Consider the following 17,172-nt stretch of genomic DNA (forward strand, 5'->3'; position numbering starts at 1 on the left):
CCAAAAAAAAAAAAATCACATCCATAGTACGAAGAGCTTTTCACACATGCGTTTGCAATAATTTTCCCTCGATCATTTCTTTCCTTCTTATTATTTCCACACTCCATAAACTTCACTCCATCCATTTATTTCTGCTGTTCAATTTAACTGAAAATTAAAAAAAAAAAGTAAAAAGAATCTCCATCAACAACCTACGCAAAAAAAGTGCAACAACTATGTATCTCATAAATTTTAATTCTCTACAAGCTGTAATGTAATCAAAACAACCCAAAATGACGATGATGATCACATCAATGTCTGCGACAAGTTCAATGTTCCTGAAAAATAAAAAGAAAAATAAAAAAAATTATCAACAGAGAAAGCAGAGCAACAGTGGCATGAGCCTTGCATTGAATTGTGTCTACAAGAAAAGAAATGCTTTATGTATTTATGTGGGCAGTTCTTTAGGCAATACCAACAACAATTTTTATTCAACAGAAATAGAAAATTTCTTATTTTATTTCACTGTCTGGTGTACTTGTGGATTCATGCATACAATCATACATAAGCATGTAGTTGCGGGGGTCCATGTTCAAACAGGAAGAAAAAAATATGAGAGAGATATGAATGTATGTGGACCCAAGTAGCTGTGTATAACTCAAGCCGACGTCTATATATATGCAAATATCCGTACGAATTTATACGTACTTGAAAGTGAATATTCTTTTTTTTTCGGCGAGTTTTCTATTAATAACTTTTATTGAGAAGAAAAAAAAATTATCGGCGATGCTTTTTCGAGTGAGAGCCTTCCATTTCCATCCAGCAGTATAGACTCACTCGCATTCGCATACGTTTTTAATAAGTGGAAAAGTGGAAAATGATACGCGAGCAGTATTAAAAAAATTATATATTTTTTTTTTATATATATATTTTCTCTTGATGAAAACGTGCCATTCAAACCGTTGGTTTATCGTAGCTTTAAAACAAAAAAAATAAAATTTCAAGTTCATTTTGAAATAGAAAAAAAAAAGTTTTTTCCTCTTGTGAAAGAAAGAAAGAAGATTTTTTGCCTATTTTTTTCCTATTCCAAAAATATTAAATTAATTAATCAAACTTGTGTTTGCCATCATTTGTCTGGACAAAAAAGAAGAAATTGTGCCTTTTAAAAAAATCACGTAAAGTTTTTCATGCGCAAAAAAAAAGTGAAAAATAAATAAATTAAAAAGGAATTTCGGGTGATCAAAAAGTGTCTACTGATCATTCATTTGCGCATTCTTCGATCCTGACGCGACGCGCCGAAGGCATTCTTTTTCACTTAATGTATATTATTTATATTCTGTTGTTTGTTGTTGTTCACATATCTTCTTTGATTATTTGATGGACTGACAGAAATTTCAAATGACATGTTTCATTAATGAAACGCACCGCGAAAAGACACCTATTTTTAAAATATATATAAAAAAAGGAAAAAAAAACATACAGAAATAAATGAAAATGTTTGACGAGTAAAAAAGAGATCATAAGGAGAAGAAAAAAATTTCATTTTCATTAAAACAGGTGAAATTTTTTTTTTCTTCTTCTTTTTCTTCTTTTCCTTCTCGTCGCGATCACGCTAAAGAAGAGCAAGCAAGCGAAAATGAAAAAATTATACTCTCATCAAGTGGGAAATTTTTTTGGGTTTATTAATGAACTTGGAACGCATATTTGAAGTGTTGTCGATTTTCATTCTTCTTTTGATTTCATTTTTTTCTACATTCATTCAGATTTTAAGCATTAGTTCTACTAAAACCATCATAGTTAAGCATGAATTAGTAATCATAATTAAGCTCTATTATGGTAAATAGAGCAAGACAGGAGCTTTATAGTACTTCTTTGCCGTATCGATACCATGACCTAGACTTCGAAAAAACACTTTGTAGTCTTATTCTCACTCCTAAAAATTCGTCAAATCCAAGTCTTCGAAAAGCCCTACGCTAATTTTAAAATATTTCAAAGAGATGAGGCGACAGTGTTCTTAAAATAAATTGTCTGAAATTTAGTTCTACGTATTCTAATCTCATATTCAAAATATTTTGAAAGCTACTCATGTTTTCAAGTTTGCAACAAAATTTACAACAACAGTAAGTTGTTTGAAATCAAAATATTCATACAGGAATTCGATCTTCAGAATCATACTTTCAGAACTGTCGTTTAATATTCAAATTGTATTTATAACTACAATTATGCAGTTGATATTCCCCTTTTAATGTATAATTGTTTACCCTTTTATATCTTAGTTTGTTTACAAACTTCGAAGAATAAACATTATTTTTCTTTAAATCTATTAGGAAGTTCTTTATTTATATTTTTAAATAAATTAAGAGGCACTGTTTTATCACCTAAATAATTCAGGATAATCTCAATCTTAATTTCCTTAGCGAAACAAAGTAAAAGGAAGAATTCCAAATAAACTTCAAACTTCATGTGGCTTCTTAGATAGCTAGCAAATGAAGTTTTGTATCGCACATGCTTTTTTAGAACCTTGAACTTTTCTTGTCTTTGCAAACTTGCAGATTACAAATTAATTTCAATTTAATCTTTAAAATTTGAAATCCTTTTTCGAAAACTTTTATTACATTCAGTTTGTTGACACTGACTCTAGCAATGATCGTTTCGGACAAAATGTAAGCGATGGTCTCATTTCATGGAAAAACATTGTAAAAATGTGTATGTGCGCGCTTCAGGCGGCTAAAGAAGATTTTTTTAATTTAATTTTCCGAATCCTCTCGTTCACATAATCAAGACAGAAGCTCTTTATTCCCTGTATTTGAAACAATAATAATTTCTTTTCGATATATATATCTCTACTTGCTACTATTCAAAAAAGAACAAAAAAAAAATATTGTTTAAAATTAATTTTTTTTTTCTTCCTTTTTTTTTCTTTTCTTCATTTTAAAGTGTGAAATTATTGAGAAAAAAGAGCGTTCGCTTAAGATTTGAAAAGAAAAAGAAGAAAAAAAAAGTTCACATCCCGAGATAAATAAGAGAAACATTCGTACGATTTTCATTAAAATTTTATCCGTACTCCGAAGCGGCGATCATTCGCGTGTTACTGAGAGGGGTAAAAGAAATAAAATATTTTATATATTTTTTTGTGTGCCTTCCTTCAAAAAAAAAATTAATTTTTCTGATATATTTTAATTCCAACAAAAAAATTGTTCAAAATAAATCTGAAGTGTTGAAGAAAAAAATTGAAAGAAAAAAAGAATGAAAAATGATGAAAAAAAAGGCCATTTTAGTGGTATTAAAATGCAATTTGATAGCGCTATAAATTAATAAAGTGCTTGAACTATATATTCAAGTCAAGATAATATGCTATATAGTGTTTTTATGATCCTCATCGCTCAAATAATCTTCATTGCCATACAAAAAGCTTAAAGGGAAGAAAAAATCCAACTTGTTCACATACGTGCAATAGAGATACTTAAGATGATCAAGAAAATGTGTGAAAAGTGATACTCGAGTGAAAAAGAAAGAGAAAAAAAAACTTAATTCCAATGTGACGCAAATGGGATATGAGATGAGAAAATGACATAAATTTCAATAGCAATCACAATATCAATATCATGTTGATGATCATAAATTTAACTTAACTTCAATTAATGATCATTTCAAAAATTCCTATCTGAAAGAGTGATATTTCCATCTTATTCCTTTATATCTATGAAAGTATAAAAAAAGATGTAATTATTTCCCATAAATTTTCTCGGTTCATGTGAATGATGAAGAAGAAGAAAAAGGAGAAAAGAAAAATAGGAAAAATTGCTTTTCTTTTTTCTTTTTTTTTTGAAAAATCAGTTTTTTGTGCTACTGAGCTGTTTGGTTTGCTGCTAAAAGGCCGAGATGAAATAATAAAAAAAAAAGTACAACAACAAATCATTAAAGAGAATGAAAATAAGTGATCGTATATATTGTATATGATGATGAAAAATTTTTTTGTAGTGAAAATATTTTGCTCGCAAGCAGTTATTATTGTCGATACAAGTCGATATTTTATCATAAATATATCCTACTTCTTTCAACGACAGACAATAATAGTAAACTGTTGTGTACTACGGACTTTGAACTAATTTATCATTATTTTTTGTTGTGCTGCATACTGGAGCAAAATGTTGTTATCCTCTTTATTATTATTATGTTAAGACTGAGTGATGTTCATAATAATGGATTTAGTGATGGTTATCAATGGACTTTTACTTAACCAGAGTGCAAATAAATGACTCCTAAAATGTTTTCGAAAACAGCTATTGTGCTCGTGAATTTAAGGTGCTAATTGAGACATTTTCACAAATTGAGTCATTAAAAATCAAAGGATTTAAAATATTTTTAAGTTAATGTGCATTTTAGCGCTACCTTTAGGTATTTTAAATGGAAAAAATTAAAGTCGACCTGAATTCAAGTTCAAGATCGTACAACCTTTAACAGACAATGAGTATACTCACTTCAATCAACGTGCTTTAAAGCAATGATTGGCAACGTTTCATTTTTCGCGGCACACCTTGGTGGTAAGCTTTGACGTGAAGCCACACGTGGCATTTGAAATTGACGTCACACAAGTTGCCCACCGCTGCTCAAAAGTGAGAGACTCAATCAATTTAATTGAGAATGCGTACTTTTTCTGTTCGGATATTCAAGTTAGAATCGAATGGATTTTATAGAAAATTCATGCCGGCTGTGATTAAGGAAATTAAGAAGGATATTAAGGCAAGGAATTCCTAAAACTCTTTTATTAACACCAAATCACAGTAAACTGCATCCATGTATGAAGCTCCATCCGTGAGACCATAGACAGCTTCCAAAGAGATGAATTCAGATGAGATCAAATTGAAGTCGCGATCATCGATGTAGGAAGTTGTCTATGGTCTCACGGATGGAGCTTCGTGCATGGATGCAGGTGATTGTCATTTGGTGTTGATAAAAGAGCTTTTGAAGAGCTTCTATATGTCTATGGTGAAGCTTTTTTCATTTGTGTCGCTTGGAGCCTATCCCTGGTCAAGTTAATTCAACAGTTTTTTTTTGAAATTCACAGCAACTTTGTAATTTAATTCAATTAAATTCAAGAAATCCATTAAAATTTTAATTTAAAAAGTTCAACCTGAATCCCACAAAATTGAGCTTAATTCAGCCAATTCTAAAGGTTAATCGGCATGTTGAATAAATTAGGAGAAATTTTCTTAAAATATCTGAAAATATCATTAATTTTTTAATCCCAAAATGTCCAATTTTACGATCACTCTTTTTACTGATCCAACTCTTAATGTTCATAAAACACACCGTCGCAATTTTGTTGCCAACAAAAAAGAAGAATAAGAAGATTTTCAACAAGTTTTTTAAAAACCGCACAAAATAAACAATTTGTTTTTTTGGAAATCAATCAACAATGTCCAAACTATTTTTAAAGAATAACTCGGCCAAAAATAGTGCACAACAAACGATTTTGAGATTTTTTTCTTCATTTTTTCATGATCAAAGAATTTTATGAATTTTTTTTTTTTGTTCAAATTTAATGAATTCAAGCATACACAAGCGATGATGACCATCATCATAATTCCTTACTACTTACTCACTCATTTTGCTCTTTTTATGTACTACGTAATCCGTGACCATGTATTCATTCGGCTCAGAAATTATTTATAAACTTTAAAAACTAAAAATAAATTTTATTCTTTTTTTTAATTCGTGAAAAAAAAAATTGTTTAAACTAAAAAAAACAGTTTTTTTTTATTTTTGACAAAATTTATGCAGCAAAGAAAAAAAAAGTCGTGTTTTTAATTCCTGGCATGGCTAGGCATGTGAGAAAATAAATAGAGTAAACGTAACGTAATATAGTGTAGTGTCATGAACATTTAAATTGCAATAAACTAAATAAATTGATATACTTTAGTAAGATGAGATGAGATGTGTAATACATGATGAAAATAAAAAAAAAAAATAATAAAAAATATCGTGGTGGCAATGTGTATAAATTATATGAGAGATGAGGAACGAAATATACAAAATAAAAGAAGGAAGAGATGAGGAAAAATAATCTGAATGTGATCAACTGTGTGATAAATTGAGATTTTCATGGTGAAAATTGCTGCAGAAAAATATGACAATAAATTTTATTTTCATGGTCAGACGGTGAGGAAAGGAAATGGATGGAAATTAAGTGAGCGAAAAAGATTGTGAACAATATTTTGGGTGTTTATTTAAGCAGAAAAATTGGTTTTTGCAAAATAAGTGGTGAAAAATGATCAGTTTGTCCTTTTGATGGACATTTTTAAAGTTTTTGTGATATGCTGTGTAAGTTTGCTCAAAGTTCACTGAAAATCGATGTGTAAAATAGGAATTTTAAGGTATCTTACGGTAATCAAAATATTTGTAAGGTAGACATCAACATTTCATTCTAAAAACTTAATGAAAATGCCTCAAAATTCATCTTCAAAGTCAAGTTAAAGTACGCTCCTGTGTTTAAGGGATTTAAGGCAATTTACGGTTTCCTTCGTCAAAAATACGTCAATTCGCATTTAAATGTCACAAGAAAAATAGAAACTAAGTTGTCTGTGACAGTTTTGTCGACAATTTAACCGGTAGCATTGAGACCGAATTCATAGAAAACAAAACTTCCAATAACAAATAACCAAAGGTCAATGTCACAAAAACAAAAACGCTTCTAAATGCTAAATTTCAAAGTTTTTCAAATGAAATTCTTTTATTTTTGACCGAAGGAAGTCGACTCGGATTTTATATGGAAAGGTCGATTTAAGTCGAGTTCGAGATTACCTTTTTTCCCTGGCCTCCAATTGTGATCTATGACCTCCTAAATATATCGTCTAAAGCTAACTCTATCGCTGACATTAGCTTGCCAATTCCCAATTTCAAGTTCAATACTATCTCTATCGACAGCATGATATTAACTCTAATCAGATCAATTCAATTTAAAAATCCTCAAAATTTCTAATTTTGGATTTTTCCACGAAAAGCCCTACGAAATTGAAGAATTCTTTCCAAAAAAAAAGAAAGTTTTGTCCCCCAAAAAACTTTCCCCTAAATATGCCACTGCTTGTTGCTAACCTTGTAAAACATACATGAGTCAAAATCCTGTTAAAATCCACATTTTACAGATAATTTTTCTCTTTAAAAAAAGCGATCATAAACACAGTGTAGAGTAAAAATGCGCCTGACTCATCCAGTTCCGATAGTTCTACTCACTTCATATTTTCATTTCTGCACGATTAAGTCGGACGAAAAAGAGTCTTTTACGTAGCAGACAGTGCGACATTAATGAAAATGAGGCAATTTAAATAGTAAACTGGTTAAAGGCAGTTAATGTCATGTTGTGGAATAAGTTAAGGATATACGAAAAATATTAAAAATATTCATATTCTCTCAAAAAAAGTGAAAGAATTCTTTTTGAATAACAAATGATTTAAATGAAGATGAAAAGCACGTGATAATTTATTTTGATCTTGAATATTTGTGGCCGTTTTCTACCTTTTGAATTTTGAGCAGCACACGTCAAGCTTATCCGTAATTACATTCTTTTGCCTACCCGACCGACCGACGACGTCGAGTAAGAAAAATAAAAAAAAATCAAATAATAAAAAAAAACGAGAAGAAATTCCTTGCGCTCATGTGATGCGAGAGATGCCAACAGGCAAAAAGGCAGAAATAATAAAAGCAAAAAAATGAAATAACAGTAAAAGCCATTATACACCCAAAAATATTTTCGTATTATAAAATATATATACACTTATTATAATATGAACATTTTTCTTTCCTTCATCATTTGTTCAAATCTATCCATTTCACTCACTCGACGTACAAAAATACCTCACTTAAAAAAAGAATCAAAAAACATTATTTTATTTTTAGTTTGGAGGGAAAAACCACGAGTCTCTCGAGGAAGAAACAAAAAAAAAAGTGATCTTCTTTTTGTTAAAACATTTTCATTTTCTCAGCGATCTTCTCGCATCGCCGTGCGATGAGAGGAAAGGAAAAATAGCAAAAAAAAATCGTTCTTTCTTTCTTACTTTATATCTGTTTCTTTCAAATTAAAGAATTAAGTGAAAAAAAAATTAGTTGGAATTAATCGCTGTGCGGAAAAATTGAACCACAGGAGTCGTTAATCAAATCGCAAAACGATTCAAGGCAATTTTCCACTAAGCATCATCGAGGAAAAATCTATTTTTTTTTTTTTTTTTTTGAAGGAAAAGGCCCGAGTGTCATATTTTCAATCTCACTACCGCATCATGACGATATTTTACTTTTGAAGGTTGTTATCCTCATTACAGAGCTCAAGGTGTAATGGGGAAAAATTCTCGGAAATCAAAAAACATAACAAAAATTTGAGATTTTCATTACCTAATTATTTCTGAGAAAAATGTTGGATATACTATGATCGAATTAATGAACTTCTTGGAAAATTGGTTTGTTTTGACTATACTGATGTCTATAAAAATACCATCGAATATTTGCATGAGGTGTCTAATCGCAATGTGGAACATATTGCAATGTGGAAGCTGATTATATTAGTTTTTTTCTAAGAAAAGCTTCAATAAATGATTCAGCTTGTAATTAACACAATTTAAAGATTTTCAAAGATTTCCCATCTATTTTAGAATTCCATACACTAGAGTTGTTAGATAGCGTTTTATAAGGTGTCTAGCTGTATCATGTTCAAATTCTGTCCTAATCTTGGCAATGTCTACGTAAGCGCAGGAAAACATAGCTGTTTGGGCAAGGGCTCTATTTAGCGTAATTTAGTGAGCATTGTGCTAATCCTTCTTTATAATATCGATAACATTCTATAAAATAGATTGAGGAATCGATCTCTGATTGGAATCAAACCCAAGTGCTCACAAAAGAGTGCTATAGAGGTCTAGCTTGTGGCCTAGCTACACGACCAAAGAGCCCTTATTCTAATAATGATAGATTTGCCTAAATATGTATCGATACTTCAGATACCAATCTGCTCAGACACCAGATCTAAACAAAAACAAAATTTACTGTCTATACAAATATCCATTCCTTCAATAGGTTTTTGACTGCTATATGAAATTAAAGATGACAACTCTTAAGCATATCGTCATCTTTGTATAAATAGAATAAAGATATTAATCTCAGGTAGAAATCTGTAGAGATGAAACCCATCTTTCCATCCAAACCTTGGCAGACAGTAATAAGAATTCTCACCTAAATGAGTGTGATTATGAGAATATTCAATCAATATAATTGAGTCACAAGAATCCTCCTTGTCTGTTCTGGAACAAGGACACAGCCTATTGGCTAACTACTTTTATTAAATCTGGTTCCATATACACGATTCTATATTAAACCTCAATCAAAAATTCTTAACAAAAGAAATCTTATTCCACAAGACGACGATCACATTAATTTGCTAGTCATAGACAGGCAATCATCCAGAAAGTCTACAAGAAAAAGTAAAGAAAAGTAAATATTTTATGAATCACAGGCAAGAAGATAAATTGATCATGCGGCGGTTGTGAGATTAATGTAGTCATGTAGTGTCGCTCGGGAAAACTTCTTCTTTTTTGCTTCCTAATTCACGTTAAATATTATTTCTCATAAATGTTTAGATAGACGAGAGAAAATTGGAAAAAAAAGAAAACATTAATTTTTCAAAATTAAAAAAAAAAAAAAAGAAATTGGAAAGGAGAAGAAGTGTGAACATGCACATGTTAAGCAATGAGAAAATCAAATCCTCAAAACCCTATTGATAGTCCAACAAGTAAAAGTAATAATAATAACAATAATAGTAATAAAAATGAACTTCACCTACCAGGCAGTGAAATAAAATATGTCAGAACAAGATCGTATCCGTCAACAAGTAGGAATTTAGTTGAGCAAGTAGCGACAACAGTTTCTAGTCAACTTATTAGTGATAAAGAGTATTTAAGTCATATAAAACGTAAGGATAGTAGCGGTACGATGGGCCGTAAGCCATCAATGAAAGAGAAATCACTCAAACGTCAACCATCGACGGCGGGTGAAAAGAAGACACGATGGTTATTAACAAGAAAGACATGGCGTTATATGGCGGATGCTGGCAGAAAATTAATACCTGAAGGTGTACAGAATAAGCCTGAAAATATTGAAAAGATTGAAGAGCATTTTCAAAAATTGTGCCAAAATGAACGTAAATTTTTGATATGGAAACGAAAGCTATCATATCCTGGCGCCTCGGGTAGTTTTCGTCGTAAAAATAAGAACAAGATAAGTAAAAGGCCAGCAACATTTGGTAGTCCACCAACTGGTAGTTCGGCTGATGAATGTGAGGATGGTGATAGACCAAAGAAAGGCACAGATGATCTCATCATTAAAATGCTAGAAAAATATTTGAGTATAAATTCTGATATTGAGGAGAATGAGAATGAATCTAAATCAAATAGAGAAATTAATAATAATAAAGCATTTTCAAATGAGCCATCAACAAGTGGCACATCGAGATTCTCTCATCAATCTGGTGGTCGTCGAAGTATTAGTGCATCACCAAATGCATTTAGTAGTAGTGCAGTAGAAAATCTTGATATAACAAAATCAAATGTACAAGATCATAGCATATGGACTCCAGTTCCTGGCAATGAATCAATTCATTCACAATTGCTATTGGATTCGCTTAAGCAATATCGTAAGAAAAATTATTCACCGTATATTGAAACAGAAGCAATTTCAACAGACTTATTAAGGGATAAAGTACTACTACGCAGAATTCTTAATGATATAAAAACACAACAAAAGTATTCAAAAACAATTCCAAGAACTGAATCAACGAGATCACTAAACATTTCATATTCATCGTCAATGTCATCTTTAACAAGTACAATATCATCAACATTTCACAATTTTGTTGATTTTATCGACACAAAAGCTAGCAGCTGTCGAAATTCAATCACTCGAGGTTTTGGCGATGTCAATACCGGTAATATCAGTAATAAAGATTTACGTCATAAATTAAGTATTGACTCGACAAAGATCAAATCCGATTCGTCGACCACAATGTCTGCATTTTCAGTACCCATTTCACGTTCCTTTACCGCTTCTTCAGCTGCTGCTCTGTCTCGACCACATCAAATTTATAATCAACAGAAGCAAATTTTTGCGAGTCAGCAACAGCAGCAAATGTATCAACAACAACAACAATATCCAAGATCATCAAATCGTACTGTCTCGACGACGCTTAAGACAATTACAAAAACAATATCTACGACGACAATATCGAATGTCTCAAAACAGCAATTAGATCCAAGTAGTATTTCAGCTCCAACAAGTCCAACATCACCACCGGGTATTCTTAAAAATGTGTCAAGAAAACCCATCAAGACTTTTAGTGGAGCTGAAACGCAAACAGATGGAATCCCATTGAGTTCATTAAATACATTGTTTAATGAATATAAGAAGCAAGTGGAATTGGAACGACAAGAAGAGGAGGAACTACAGCAGACTGATAAAAGTGGTCGCAAATTAAGTATTGATAATAAAGACGTAAGTCAATCTGTAAGTGATACAATAAAGCGCTATTTAATGATGGCACGCAAGAAGCCAAAAGATAATGATGCCGCAAATCGTTTTAAGCGAGTTAATTATGATAGAAACTTGAGAAACATCAAAGCAAAAGGTGAAATCACAAAGCCAGGCGATGATGATGGATTGATGAAAGGCTGTCAAACTGATTCCGACTGGCTTGAAGTATTATTTGGAAATCGTGATGAGTTACATCGTTGTTGCACTTCTCCAATATTTAGTCCAATTATTCAATCTCCATCTTCTACATCCCCACCTCCTTCTATTCCTTCCTCTCCACCATCACCCGCTCCAAGTAGTATCATACAAAGTGGTACACAATTTCTCTCAAATCTCTTTTATCATACAAATAATTCTAATAATCAATCTAATCCATCATCGACATGCTCGACACCATCGTCAGCATCCACAGTAATTGCAATGCAAAAATCAAAATCATCATCAAATGTTGGACATTTGATGCTCAAGAAAATATCTCGATCGCGATCAAAGAGTCAAACGCGAAGTCATGCGAATCAAATTTTGGTGCCGGCATCATCGGACGTAAAACCTCAATGGACTCCTCAGGTGAGAGAAAATCAAGAAAACATTTTTTTCACATTTTCTTTTCTTTTATTATCATTCCTTTACGTAAGCAGATTTCGCAAAAAAAAAATTCATCTAATCCATCTCATGTTGGTGGATATATTTTGAATTACTCGATACTTCATAAACACAGATAGAGGCAATTAACATTGAAGAAGCAAAAACAAAAAAAAAATGATCTTTCATTCTCAAACGCACATATGCCGTCGACCGACTCTCAGCTCGCGAAAAACTGTTGTATATATGTAGATGTAGAGATTGAAAAAGCAAGCAGTAGTAGCAATACCAGAAAGAAAAACTCAATAGTATCATTGAAAATGAGATTTTTTTTAAAGAAAATATTTTTAAAACGAGAAAACGAGGAATTTTTTTTTCTATAATTTCATTCGTCCGAATGACGTCACTAAAGTGTATACAACAAAATATTTTTTTGTGCTCACTGCCAGTTGTTTATGTCTTTATTTTATAGTTTTCGTCGTTGCACGTTATTTCGGGATTTGAGAAAAACAATAAAACTCGTGTTTTCTTCTTATTTACAATCAACATAGTCCTACAGAGCTGCGATGTCGTTTTTCAGGATAATCTGTTTGATAGCTCTGGTTGGAAATTTTGCTGCATTTAGTCCTAAATCTTGAATTATGTGGTATCACATGCCATTATATAGATTCTGAGAACTTTCCCTTTTTACCTCGTTTTTCTTAACTTGCTTTCTTGTCTGTTTCTACATACTTCAGAACAGGCATCAAAGAAGTAATCATGGGGAGTTCGGGTTTGGCGGTCAAACTCCCTTCAACCAGCACCTCTCTGCATATTCTTCGATGCAAAAATCCAAATCCCTCCTTAATTTTTGGCTAAAAGACATAGTTTTTGGTTTGCTAAATAATGAAGTCCATTGGCATATCACACGGATTCAGACCTCCATACTTCTTAATATTGGACATCATAAGAGTTCCTCATGCTGTAATGTCGTGAGCAATGTGCGAATCCTCGTCATGTCGACAGCACTCTATATAAAGAATGAAAGATCGGTCTCTAGTAGGATTCGAACCCACGTATTCATAAAAGAGTGATTTTGATATTCAATCTGTTGTCTAACCACTCGTCCACAGAAGCCTTACTGTCACAATGACAGATTCACCTATATAAGGCTGGATACTCCAGATGGAGTCTGTACTCTTACACCTCTCATACAAGCTTTATTCACAAGAATACCATTTTAATTCATAAATCTCTCTTTTCCTGTACATCCTTTAGGGCAATGGAATATGGATATGTGCACATACTGGTAAACGCGTCCAACTCCGCGATGTATTTTTACCCACCTTAACAGAAGTCGAACGGGTGGTGCTTGAAAAGCAGGCCAGAGAAAAAATTCAACAACTGGGAATGACGTTAACGCCTCAAGGTACATACTGACGACATTGATGAAAACAAAAAAAAAACTCATTTTATTTTTAATTATTTTATAAATACCTCTAAAAAAATTTATTTTCTATGATTAATTTCATCTCATTCACTATTACTTACTCTAAATATAACTCGCGCCCGAAGTAGTTGCCTCACATGTTTGCACAATTAAAACGAAATCTTCATTCTTTTGCTTAAAAATATCTCAAATAATATTATTTTTTTTTTTCGTTCATAGAATCATCAAATCAAAGTTCGCAGAAGCCTCATAAACGTAGAGTGTTGTTACTGAAACGAAAAGCAGTTACGACGGGTATTTTTGATGCGAGTAAAGGCAAAGATGATTACTCAAATAAAGGTTTTTATTACACAAAATACAAATTCATCATTAAAAGAAATTTAGCTATAAAGTAACTCTTTACTGCTTTTTAATAGGTGGCCTCGTGTTCAATATACCACTGGAACAGACTATAGAGAATGATCATAATAGGACGAAAGAGAAAAAGGAATCAAGAAGCTCAAGAAGTTCACTAAGTTCTCTACTTGATCTTAATCAAAATAGAGATCGTTCCGGTTCGTGCGAATCACTTCCGGCTCGAGCGGAATTTGCAGAATATTTACACAATACATTCTTACCTCTATCCCATACAAATATTGACCGAAGGAGTAGTCATGATGATGATGAAATCATCAATATCCCAGGTGTTCATAGTCAACTTCAGCAAGTTCCGTCCGTAGTGCTTACATGTACCAGATATTTAGAAGAAAATGGATTAAATACTGTTGGAATATTTAGAGTTAGTACCTCGAAAAAACGCGTGAGACAGGTAAATCCATAGAATTTTCAATCCATTGAAAAACATCCTTGACTTTATTTCCTTCTCAGCTTCGAGAGGATTTCGATAAAGGAATTGTAAATTCGATCGATCCGGACGTATGTCCTCACGATATAGCGACGCTACTGAAAGAATTCTTCAGGTAGTTACTTTAATCATATTATATGCTTCATAATAACATGATTTATATTTCCAGAGACTTACCGGAGCCACTTTTGTGTAGGCATTTATACAAAGGATTTTTACAAACCCAATGTAAGCTTTATCACTTCCTTACCTTAGTCAACTTTTATTAATTCCTATTTTTTGTGTACTTCAGCAATCCGAAACCGGAGATTACAGTTGGAAGCGATATCACACATGATTCATTTACTTCCAGTAGCGCATAGAGATACTTTATACGTATTATTAAAGTTTCTTGCCAAAGTAGCCCGAGCTGCCAATGATACGAAAACATTTGATGGACAAGTGCTATCAAATGGAAATAAAATGGATAGTACTAATCTAGCGACGGTTGTTGCACCAAATATTTTACATTGTATAAAGTCTGAACAGTTTGAAGAACAGGAATTAGCCGAAAGAGCCGACGTTATCAATATAGTGAGAATTATGATTGATCATTATGAAGACTTGTTCATATTATCATCTGATGATATGAATGAAATCTATACCACAATGATGGATATCTATCCACAACAACTTGACTATTTACTTGATCGTCTATACATCAGGCAAGAGTAAGTCATCGAAAATCGACAAATTTTCACCACAATTTTTAACTTTAATACTATAATTTACAGGGAAGACATCGACAGTGGAAGTTCGATTCCTCCTTTAAGTCCGCCATACCTCCAACAACATACTGTGTTCTCAGACGATGATAAAGTGTTCTCGCCGACGTCATCGACGGCAACAACAACAATATCAACAATAGAGCTACCAAAAAGAGTAGTCTATTCAAGAGAAGATATACTTCATGAAAATGCTGCCAAAGGTGGAAGTACATCGTCGTCAAGAAGGTAGATTAGAGTTTGGTATTTAGTTATAGAACAAAAATTACATTAGTGCACGTATTTTCCTCTCACAAAGCTCCTCCCCTTGATTTTCTATCATTTAATATCCTCCGCTTCATTTAATTTAGATTAAAAGAACGTGAAATGAGATCGCGAATGAAATATCAAGATCCAGAGAAGCCACTGCGAAGGCGAAGGCAAAGCGATCGAACAGAGTCCGGTGACTTATCATCATCGTCTTCAACGCATGAAAGTCATCAATATTCATCTGGTATTGGATCAGGAATTTCAATGGCCGAAAGAGATTATTATATTCATACATTTTCAACAGATCCGACAAAGACTCGAAGCTCGTCAATCGATTCCAATGCATCTGATGTATTTGAGTCAGTAACGCGACGAATGTCATCACCAATTACGTCACATGGTTCTGGTGTCGTAACGGGTAGTCTTAAAATTCCGGTTCAAATGCAGTCAACAGGGCAGACTGTCAGTGGTATTCATGGACAAAATATTCAGTTTTATTTAGAAAAATCCTCACATATTGGTGATAATTATTCAGAAATTCCCTATATTGAGGATAATGGTACCGAATATTCAGATGATGGTAAGTATTAAATATTCCCAAATAAGCAAGCACTTACTAATAAATCAATAAATTAACAGCAATACGTAGGAGTATATCACAAACTTTCCAATTTCCACAACGTCAATCTGTGACAATCACATCAAAACGTTTGGATGAAGTTCAAACACTAAACTCACAGAGAGACGACACTAGACAACAACTACAACAACAACAACATGTAGCCACAAAATTAATGAAAGATACTTCACTAACTTCCATGCCGTCCACTGCACTGTCATTACCCATATCCAAAATGTCATCAAAGAAAACACAAATAGAGGGTAAGAAAACTGTTGGAACTACACGAACCATTCAAATGTCATCGTCTACGGGTCAAATTGCATCATCCTCATTCTCAACGGCACCACCGCCAATTTCACCAACCTCGTCAGTGTCAATTAAGGCTGTGAAAGAATCAAATTATACACCAAGTATTTCTTCAATAGGTTCTAATGTGCTAAGAAGTAAAACAGCTGATTTCGAGCGAATGAGTGATTCAAGTAAAAAGTCACGAATATCTGCTGCTATGAACTTTCCTGCTCTTCAAACGTCTCACAATGTACAGAGTCTACAAGCTAAAATTCAATCACCAAGTGCTAATCCAAATGTTACAAATATAAGCATTTCATTGAAAACTACAGCAACACCAAAGAAGAAGACATCCACAAGTGCTGAAGAGTCAGCAGTTAGTGGAGGTGAAAGAAGAACAATGCCAATTTATAAGCGCCAAGAAATCATTTCAAGTGTTCAGAAATCTATCAAAAAGTAAAAATAAATTTGATTGTAGTTTTGTATGTTCTTATAACTTCAGTTTAAATTTATCCTTAAAAGCATCACAATGTTACTTATTATTTTATTAAATATGATTACTATTATTATTATTATAGCTGTTTCTACCTGAACGAATGAAGAAAAATTAATTATGAGATTTTTCTATGTTATAAAAAAAGGTTTTAATGTTCATTATTGTTAAAAAAGAAGAAAAATGCAAGAAAAACCATGTGAGAAAGTACATTTTATGTAGGAATTACATGAAATTACTTAATTAAAATAAGAGAATTTTAAAGAAAATTAAAAAAAAGTTTGGTTATTATTTTATTTTTCAGGTTTAACAGGATTAACAACTATCCATTCCAAAATGCTGTGCCTGATTAAACAG

General features: G+C 32.3%; 1 protein-coding gene across 3 annotated transcripts; it reads left to right on the plus strand.

Moving 5' to 3' along the window:
- Positions 1 to 807: 807 nt before the first annotated feature.
- Positions 808 to 16,818, plus strand: RhoGAP102A (Rho GTPase activating protein at 102A). 3 transcript variants are annotated; one of them, XM_070635358.1, is made up of 12 exons: positions 2,972 to 3,079; positions 9,600 to 12,111; positions 13,384 to 13,534; positions 13,775 to 13,894; positions 13,972 to 14,363; positions 14,423 to 14,514; positions 14,569 to 14,627; positions 14,692 to 15,109; positions 15,173 to 15,391; positions 15,514 to 15,656; positions 15,717 to 15,992; positions 16,052 to 16,818. In XM_070635358.1, exons 2-12 carry the CDS (start codon positions 9,709 to 9,711, stop codon positions 16,780 to 16,782), a joined length of 5,004 nt encoding a protein of 1,667 aa, XP_070491459.1. In that variant the 5' UTR covers positions 2,972 to 3,079; positions 9,600 to 9,708; the 3' UTR covers positions 16,783 to 16,818. The 3 variants fall into 3 exon arrangements, with proteins under 3 accessions (XP_070491450.1, XP_070491459.1, XP_070491442.1); XM_070635349.1 differs by lacking the exon at positions 2,972 to 3,079 and adding an exon at positions 808 to 940 and having other exon boundaries at positions 15,514 to 15,992; XM_070635341.1 differs by having other exon boundaries at positions 15,514 to 15,992.
- Positions 16,819 to 17,172: the final 354 nt, after the last annotated feature.

Source organism: Chironomus tepperi, unplaced genomic scaffold (genome assembly GCF_022539635.2).
Source record: "Chironomus tepperi strain 1889 unplaced genomic scaffold, CSIRO-AGI_Ctep_v1 contig_9, whole genome shotgun sequence".
NCBI classification, from domain to species: domain Eukaryota; kingdom Metazoa; phylum Arthropoda; class Insecta; order Diptera; family Chironomidae; genus Chironomus; species Chironomus tepperi.